Genomic DNA, 10,012 nt, shown 5'->3' with positions numbered 1-10,012 from the left:
CAGTGGGGGTGGGGGGGGTGGGAGGTCAATCGCCAAATAATGAGATCTGGGGTGAGCATCTTGATTAAGCTGCTCAGGACTCTGTGTGACTATGGCAGTTGGTGGTGGTAGAAGCTGTTTAGATAGCCTCTTAGACCGTAGGGATTACCCCTTGGGTCCAGTACTGTCCATATGTACCGCTTGCCAGTTGTGGTGAAGGCCTACATATAATACAGGAGAATACAGTCTTTGTACTAGGCGGGTTGGCTGGAGTGTCTGACATTTAGGGACCTAAGTTGACCAGAACTTAACTGGGAAAGAGGTTTTGTCTGACGAAGTCAAGAATTGACAAAATACTTTTGTGTTACGATGCTAATATTCGCTAGAACTTCAGTGGGAAAGATAATAGAATAATCTGAGAATACCACTCCTAGTGATCACAGTAACGGATTAGCCATCGTAGTGTACATACAGTCACTAGGGAGCAGAACCAAGATGTGAAGCTGCCCTCAGAGAAACTATGTAAGGGTATAATCGAAGTACTGAGATAAGTAGGAGGATAGAAGCGGCTAACCTCACGACCGATTCTGGTAGGAAGCCGAAAAGACCCAGTGGATGTATTGGAGCATGTGTAAATCTATGTGAAGAATGTGGCAAAATTAAGTGGCTATAATGCCACACAGCCCGGAATTACGAAGAGTGTAATCCGGAGTCTAACTACAGCTACTAGAGAGCAGTCTGTCTCTGCTATACAAAGCTTGGAAGAAGAACAATGGTAGGATAGACTCGTCATCCAATAACATAGGATAGAGCCAGGGCTCTCGGATCAAACCTCCTCCCATGACGAGTATTAAATCAGCGGTTAGGAGGTGTTAGTTTCAATCTGCTGTGAAGGCCTAACTATACAGGGTGTAAAAACATACAGCCAGCAGAGCGTAGCCACTACCCTTGTCGCGTTTACGGAGCACAATCAACCAAACCGCTGGGTTTCCTGGTCAGAGGTACCGGTACAGAGTCCAATGTGGTGGCTATATAACCAGGGTCGTTACCCTCTCCTGTATAGTGGTTGTGGATCACTCCAAGCACCCTACCTAGGTGACTGGGAGAGTATTACTCCTGTATACCAGGAGTCAAACCTGTGTGTAGAGGGTTTATACTACTCCATAACCCGGGCTGGTCACTAGGGAGTAACGTTAACCCTCTCCTCGTAAGACGGTTGGACACTCCAAGGCCCTGTTCGTAACAGCCGATCTTAGAAATGTAGGTACCCGCTGTGACATGTAGCGTTCTACACTACACAAGACCCTGTTCTGGATGTCGTACAAGCTCTCCTGTAGGTTCACACTCCAACCCTGTTCCTGGAGTGTTACCCTCTCCTGTAGGTTTACACTCTAACCCTGTTCCTAGAGTGTTACCCTCTCTGTAGGTTCACACTCCAACCCTGTGGCTCCTAGAGTTACTTAGAACGCCTTCTGTCCTGTGAGTCTACACTACTCAATCCATTCAAGTTCCTGGAGTGTACCCTCTCCTGTAGTTATTCACTCCAACCCTGTTCCTAGAGTGTTACCCTCTCCTGTAGGTTTACACTCCAACCCTGTTCCTAGAGTGTTACCCTCTCCTGTAGGTTTCACACTCCAACCCTGTTCCTGAGTGTTACCCTCTCCTGTAGGTTCACACTCCAACCCTGTTCCTAGAGTGTTACCCTCTCCTGTAGGTTCACACTCCAACCCTGTTCCTGGAGATGCCACCTCTCCTGTAGGTTTACACTCCAACCCTGTTCCTGGAAGTTACCCTCTCCTGTAGTTTAACACTCCAACCCTGTTTCTGAGAGCTACCCTCTCCTGTAGTTTTTCACTACCACCCCAGTTGTAAACTAACCTGATTCAGCATATTAACCAGCTAATTTTTAGATCAGTGTACCAGTACAGATTCATGTGGAGCTAATCCCAATGTGATAGATTAGGGTTGGAGTGAAAACCTACAGACAGTAGCTCTCCAGGTACCAACAGGTCTGGAGATTCCTTGGTGTAGTCTGATATAACTAACACGGATTCTGGCCACACAGGCTAGCTGCTTGCTAACAGTAGGACCCAGTGATATAACCACATCACAGAAGATGTGGCTACACCAAATGACAGTACATAAAAGTTTGGAGGGAAAAAGTGGAAGAGCATCTCCAGCTGTTTGGGATTAGGCAAGGGTGTGTGGTGTGGGGGGATAACCTCCGGTACCGTGTAACATCCAGTCAAGGAAGACACACTACACACAGGGGTTTCCGTTAGCCGTGAAAATGATGAAATCGCCGACAACTGGTAGTTAGCGATGCCAATTGTCCAGCGATCAGCTATCTATAGCCTAAACTCCTGAATAGAGGCTACTCGGTGAGCCTAGCCTCTTGAAGGCTGAGCCAATGGAACCCGGTTGTTCATTGAAGTAAAACACAAGTTGAGGACAAAGTGTATTGTGAAGGTTGAAACCAGTTCGCAAGTGTTCTGTTTAATTCTGTTCAGCCATTTTCTGTGAGCCGAGAATTTTACCGATTGCACACGTCTCCCAATTGGCTGTATGCCGGCAGAATGGCACTATATACATGAGGCCTGCTCTTATTTTCTTTACTATAAACAATGGCGGTTGATCATCTAGCTTTATGGATCCTTACTCATGCGCTATATGGTGAAGTGAGATAAACTTTTATTGGGCTAAGAAAGTTGTGTGGTAGGCGTTACTGGTACAGGTCAATGTGGAGCGCTATACAGGGATGTATAACTGTATCAGGTCAATGTGGAAGCCAATATACAGGGGTACCGGTTAAGAGTCAATTGGAGCCTATATTAACAGGTATGTGGCTACACAATTACTTTATGGATGGTGTAGCGAGGACTTCCCGTGAGTGAGCCATGTTGCAGATAAGTCGATCATTGTTATCACTCAGGGAGCCATTTTCTCTCAACACCTTGGAAGTGAGCGCTGGGTGACTCTCTCAGTGCCATTTTGGGAGGCTCATTCCTGATAACAAGCTGTAGAGCTCTATTGACTTAGATTGATACTGTGTGAGATTTGCTTCCAACTATTCCACATAATTTCCCCCTCATGATGCATCTATTTGTGTAAGTGGCACGTCACACGAGTCGCCTCCTGCAGCAAAGCGCGCCCTACACAGAACATCTAATGTGAGTGCGTGCGCACCCCGCCTATAGTACCAGCGTGCACGGTTGGGTGGTGTTTTCTTCAGCTTGAGCAAGCTCACTCCTTTTTCTGCGCACACCCACAAACGATGGTCAATTATGGGGTACCAGCCAAAACAGGTTCCTAAATTTTTTTGTGTTCTTCCAGGATTGGCAGTGACTAATTCCTCCGAAAAAAGTAGCGTCTTCGTCCCCATGTTGCAGTCAAAACCGTAGGTTCTGGCTTTTTATGGTGGTTTGGAGCAGTGCTTTCTGCCCTTGCCTGAGTGGCCTTTCAGTTATGTCGAATATAGACTCGGTTACTTGTATGGATATAGATATTTTGCTACCCGTTTCCTCCAGCGATACTTCATTAAGGCCTTTGCTTGTTCTGGGATTTGATTTGCACTTTTCGCCACCCAAAGATATGTTCATCTCTAGGAGACAGTGGATTGAGGTACCGTCAGGGCTTGTTGAGGTACATAACGCTCCAATTGTGTGCGCGCCAATAACTTTAGACTTACTTTAATTAATGCGCGTAAGCCATTTTATCCACAAACTTTGGAAGTATGCTTGGGGTCATTGTCCATTTGGAAGACCCATTGTGACCCAAGCTTAACTTTCCGACTGATGTCTCATTGAAACTCTGTTGCTTCAATATAGCCCACTAATTTCCCCTCATGAGTGCAAATCTTATTTGGAAGTGCACGCAGGTATCCCCCGTCCTGCAGCTATATACAAGGGTTCCATGCTGCGCGCCAATACAACATGTACTGCGGTGGCCACCCCCGTTGGCTTCCATGCTGCTACTCTGTTTATTATCCATGCATAGTCACTTTACCTCTACATATTACCTAAATTACCTTGACTAACCGTTGCCCCCGCACATTGACTCTGTACCGGTACCCCTTGTATATATCCTCGCTACTGTTATTTTATTGTTGCTCCTTAATTATTTATTTTTAATAAAACATTTTTTTTATTATTATTCCGTTCATTTTAGTAAATACTTTAACTTATTTTTCTTAACTGCATTGTTGGTTAAGCGCTTGTAAGTAAGTATTTCACTGTAAAGGTCTACACCTGTTGTTTTCGGCGAGTGTGACAAATACAATTCGATTTCTACTGTGTGATGACACGAACAAATTAATGATTTAGGTCCACTCAAGTATTAAGACTAAACAGGATGTGCTTTTAGGCCTACAGCTCAATGGTGGTTATACAAGGCTGCTATACTAACCCTACTAATGATATTGATAATTACTTATTATAATGATGGTAACAATAAGGAGATCAAGAAAAAGGAGAGTTATAGACAATATGATGAATTTCTGACAATTTCATTTTAAAGTGTAAACAACACAATAAATGATAAATAGAAGAGATGCAGTTCTAACAAAAAGTATATAGTCTTTATTACAGCAAAGATTAAAAACAGCTGAATTTGTGAAATTGTTTTTCCAACATGTGTGGTTGCCTGAGGCTTGGTGATCACGAAATCAGTAGGCTGTTAAACAATCACAGGCAACAGAAGCAGGATCTGTCTTATTTTTATAGATATCTGTGGATGATTGATAAAGCCGGGCACAAATGACTGCCTCGCCTGGTTCACCAACTACTTCTCTGATAGAGTTCAGTGTGTCAAATCGGAGGGCCTGTTGTTCGGACCTCTGGCAGTCTCTATGGGGRTGCAACAGGGTTCAATTCTCGGGCCGACTCTCTTCTCTGTATACATCAGTTATGTCGCTCTTGCTGCTGGTGATTCTCTGATCCACCTTTTACGCGGAAGACACCATTCTGTATACCTCTGGCCCTTCTTTGGACACTGTGTTAACTAACCTCCAGGTGAGTTTCATGCATACAAATCTCCTTCCGTGGCCTCCAACTGCTCTTAAATGCAAACTAAATGTAAAACTAAATGCATGCTCTTCAACCGATCGCTGCCCGCACTTGCCTGCCGTCTAGCATCACTACTCTGGACGGTTCTGACTTAGAATATGTGGACAACTACAAATACCTAGGTGTCTGGTTAACTGTAAACTCTCCTTCCAGACTCACATTAAGCATCTCCAATCCAAAATTAAATCTAGAATCGGCATCCTCCAATTTCGCAACAAAGCATCCTTCACTCATGCTGCCAAACATACCCTCGTAAAACTGACTATCCTACCGATCCTTGACTTTGGCGATGTCATTTACAAAATAGCCTCCAACACTCTACTGAGGCAAATTGGGCAATGCAGTCTATCACAGTGCCATCCGTTTTGTCACCAAAGCCCCATATACCACCCACCACTGTGACCTGTATGCTCTCGTTGGCTGGCCCTCGCTTCATATTCGTCGCCAAACCCACTGGCTCCAGGTCATCTATAAGTATTTGCTAGGTAAAGCCCCGCCTTATCTCAGCTCACTGGTTACCATAGCAGCACCCACCCGTAGCATGCGCTCCAGCAGGAATATTTCACTGGTCATCCCCACAGCCAATTCCTCCTTTGGCCGCCTTTCCTTCCAGTTCTCTGCTGCCAATGACTGGAACGAATTGCAAAAATCACTGAAGCTGGAGACTCATATCTCTCTCACTAGCATCAGTTGTCAGAGCAGCTTACAAATCATTGCACCTGTACATAGCCCATCTGTAAATAGCTCATACAACTACCTCGTCCCCATATTGATTTTGTTTTTTTTGCTTTTTTACACCCCAGTATCTCTACTTGCACATTCATCTTCTGCACATTCATCTTCTGCACATCTATCACTCCAGTGTTTAATTGCTAAATTGTAATTATTTTGCCACTATGGCCTATTTATTGCCTTACCTCCCTAATCTTACCTAATTTGCACACACTGTATATAGACTTTTCTGTTATTGACTGTACGTTTGTTTATTCCATGTGTAACTCTTTGTTGTTGTTTGTGTCGCACTGCTTTGCTTTATCTTGGCCAGGTTGCAGTTATAAATGAGAACTTGTTCTCAACTGGCCTACCTGGTTAAATAAAGGTTAAAWATTTTTTTTAAACAATTAGGCTATTGATTATATACCTAATTTAAGTTGGTTTTCCCACTTTTCTTAGACAATTTAAGGCAAGGGCTGTGTTCTCATCTCCTCATTCTGCTGCTGCCTCCGCCGCATTGTTCTCAACACCAATATGCTGGTTAACTTTGCTAWAATGCAACATGGTCTAGGAAAAGGATAAGAGCGTCTGCTAAATTTCTAAAATGTTAAAGGCGCCAATTCAACAGAGCACTGATGTTTCAGAACCGCGGACAGCAATCTCTAGAATTTATGCCAAGGTGCGTTGAAGCTGTTCTGGCGGCTCATCATGGCCCAAAACCCTATTAAGACACAATGTTGGCGGTTCCTTTATTTTGGCAGTTTACCTTTATGTGTTAGTAGTGAGGCTGGGTGTTAATACTCTTTATTGGTTTGTCTGTGTTAGTAGTGAGGCTGGGTGTTAATACTCTGCACTGGTTTGTCTGTGTTGGTAGTGAGGCTGTGTGTTATTACTCTTTGTTGGTAGTGAGGCTGTGTGTTATTACTCTTTGTTAGTAGTGAGGCTGGGTGTTAATACTCTTTGTTGGTTTGTCTGTGTTGATAGTGAGGCTGTGTGTTATTACTCTTTGTTGGTTTGTCTGTGTTGATAGTGAGGCTGTGTGTTATTACTCTGCGCTGGTTTGTCTGTGTTGGTAGTGAGGCTGTGTGTTAATACTCTGCGCTGGTTTGTCTGTGTTGGTAGTGAGGCTGTGTGTTAATACTCTATATTGGTTTGTCTGTGTTGGTAGTGAGGCTGTGTTAATACTCTGTGCTGGTTTCCTCTCCTCAGGGAACAGAAGGATCCAGTGTACCTGCAGGACAAGGTCTCCCAAAAACATTCCAAGGAGCAGTTTGATGTAGCACAGAAGATAGAACAGGAGTATAGCACATTCTTTACAGGTTGGTATTCAATGCATGTTGCACTGTCTCTGTTTCCCTTTGGCTGTGTGTGGGGGTGGGTGGATGCATATGTGTATGTGGCTTCGTGTGTCATTTTCTAACCTAGATAACCCTTCCCTTCCTGTATCTTTCCAGGTATTGTCCAGGGCGGCACTCTGCCCTACATTTGCACTCAGATCATAACTATAGTTGACCAGGAACAGAGTAAGGTCCTGTGGACTCCCCTTGGCTGCCCCTAGAGGGTGGAGGCCACCACTGCACCCTTGGCTGCCCCTAGAGGGTGGAGGCCACCACTGCACCCTTCTCCCCTAGAGGGTGGAGGCCACCACTGCACCCTTCTCCCCTAGAGGGTGGAGGCCACCACTGCACCCTTCTCCCCTAGAGGGTGGAGGCCACCACTGCACCCTGTTGCACTGCGCCTCTCCACTCACAACAAACACTACAAAACCTTCCACACTATACCAATAGGTACACTACAGTAAGCTACTACACATGTAAGCTAGATATTTTTGTTATTGTTTTCAGGGTGTTGATTTGTACCTTTTTAACCAGAGCCTTTTCTTCTCTGTAATCTGTAGCAGGTTGGTAGAACTGACAGGTGGTGTTACTCTTCATTTGGTCTTCCCTAAGGGTTTTAAGGTGGTGTTTCTGTAAACCTGCATTGTAAGCAGCCTTTTACAGTTAAGAAATGAGTGAGTATTGTTGTTAAATGTTCTGCTGGAATGTGTTAGACCCCCCTGACCCAGAATCAGCCCTTAAATCAAACCTGTGTATCAAATGACATCACCCTGTTTTACACACCCCGTTCAATGAATGACAACTAATAATGTGGAATAATAATAACTGTGTGCGTATGAATCGTGTGTGTGTGTGTGTGTGTACGAGCGAGCGAGAGTAATATTATTGATGAATTGTAATGACTTTGTTGGTTGGATTGAAACATGGTCTTTGATATTGGTATGAAGTTGACGCCATAGAAACGTTACCTGTAGAACAGATAAACCTCTCCAAGCRATATGTCTTATTGGTCTTCTGTCAAAAATGTTTTATCCAAAAGCGATTTTGAATGGGTCAAATCAAACAATATTTTACAGCTTTCAATCAGACCAAACTTCAGTGTGCATCACGTGTGTAACTGTGTCAATAAATTAAATGGTGTGTCTATAGCAAAGCAAAAGCCATGAAAATCACACATGGCAGTAGCGAATGGTGTCTGGTCTACTCGTTGTGTTTCTATGGTCACTGCACGTGAGTGGACAGTTTACGGGCTTATCGGAAGTGCCTTCCGTAGGAGACAGGCCCCCATTCCGATCTGATGGAACAGGATAAGTAGAAGCAATATGGTGATAGGACCTCCCCACTGCCCATTGGAAGGCTAGCTAGAGCCATCATCATGCTGTTCACACCCATCTGTTACCTTCAGATCTGCAAACACCATGAAGTTAACACTAGGGTTGCAAAATTCCCTGTAGTTTCWTAAATCCCATTCGGAGGATTCCCGGAATTGTGAGGTGAATAAGCAGGGAATCCGCCAATCAGGATTTACGGTAAACCAGGGATTTTATTGAAAGTTCACGGAATTTTGCAACCCAAGTTAACACTATAGTTCTGCAAACAAACACTATAGAGCAGGGTTTCCCAAACTCGATCCTGGGGCCCCCCCAGAGCTTGTTTTGGAATGAAACAGTACAGAGCGTATGACAATGGCAAGGTTGTGAGGGTATGCCAGACGGCGACCACCTCAGAATACACTCCAGGGCTAGACAGACCACTGTGTCTCCATCACATATCTATCTGTCACATATTTAAAGACAATATAGAGAATATATATATATAATATGTTTGTGTGTGTGAGTGTACATGCCTCACGGGGGCCTATGGACTGTAACAGTATGCAGATTAATTATTCTATAGTACATGTATTTCAACTAGTTCTCAGGCCTGTGGAAGTTCAGTAGTCATGTCTTAGCAGGTATTTGCATGTTTTACTGTTTTTGTCTTTGGTTGTCACCTTTTTTAAATGTACTCACAAACCAGAATGACACCATGGAGCAAATATATATATTTTTTCTTATTCCTTAATAAAACCATTTAAATGTTAGTGATACATTTTTTTCCATTGTTATTTAATGTATTTTTTATTTGTATCTAAGCGGCACAAACACATTCTCCTGCATCCTAATGTGCCAAAATCCAGTACGTCAGTTTGGTCTTTTTTATTTCTGTTTTGCACTTGTTATTCTGTGGACCTTAACAAATAGTTCCTAGGTTTCCCAGTAGATGTTATAAATAAATAGGTACTATATAATTTTTACTAACTGATTCACATTTTAAATGTATCACATTAGTTCCATACATTTCATTGATGGCCTTTTTATTCTTTAAAAATCTTGATTAGAAAACAACAGACAGAATGCTCCTCCATATTTGCATTCTCGCTGAAAAAGGGACTTAATGCACAGTTTTTCAAAGGAAAATCAGATCTGAAGTTTGACTATTGGGCTGTATGATAGGTATATTAAGTACAATTGTAATGTAYCTTTTTTGTAGTAGGTAGAGATGGTTTAAAATGAGGGATGCCATGTGAAATGGTTGTATTTCTAAGAAGAATGACAAGCTGCCAGGTACTGTTCTGCGGTTTTATTTTTATTTTCTTTGAAAAATAATGTGATATGTATCAAATGTTGAGACATTAACATTAGAATAAAAGTCCTTTTCTCTATCGCAATGACATGGCTTCTGTGTCAGACTCATTACTGGGGACTTACACTTGGCGAGAATATCAGCGACCTAGCTGACCACTGAATACTGTTCAATCATCCCCTTTGGAAATAGAATACAGTAGTTATTGTTCATTTTGCATTGAAAAGGTACCCAACCAGACACCACACACAGTTACCTAAAGGGCAGCTTTGGCCCCTGATGGTCTGGCAGCTG

General features: G+C 43.2%; 1 protein-coding gene across 1 annotated transcript in view; it reads left to right on the top strand.

Moving 5' to 3' along the window:
* LOC111951768 (disks large homolog 5-like) overlaps window positions 1–9,806 on the top strand; it is a 118,152-nt gene extending 108,346 nt beyond the window's left edge. The window contains exons 34-35 of the mRNA XM_070435000.1: window positions 6,966–7,075; window positions 7,211–9,806. Of these exons, the coding sequence (XP_070291101.1) occupies window positions 6,966–7,075; window positions 7,211–7,314 (214 nt within the window). The 3' untranslated portion in view covers window positions 7,315–9,806. The remainder of the gene's footprint in view (window positions 1–6,965; window positions 7,076–7,210) is intronic.
* The last annotated feature ends 206 nt before the right edge of the window (window positions 9,807–10,012 follow it).

Source organism: Salvelinus sp. IW2-2015, linkage group LG25, assembly GCF_002910315.2.
Source record: "Salvelinus sp. IW2-2015 linkage group LG25, ASM291031v2, whole genome shotgun sequence".
In the NCBI taxonomy this organism is placed as follows: Eukaryota; Metazoa; Chordata; class Actinopteri; order Salmoniformes; family Salmonidae; genus Salvelinus; species Salvelinus sp. IW2-2015.
Note: the sequence above shows the minus strand (reverse complement) of the source record. Positions and strands in the feature narration are given on the sequence as shown.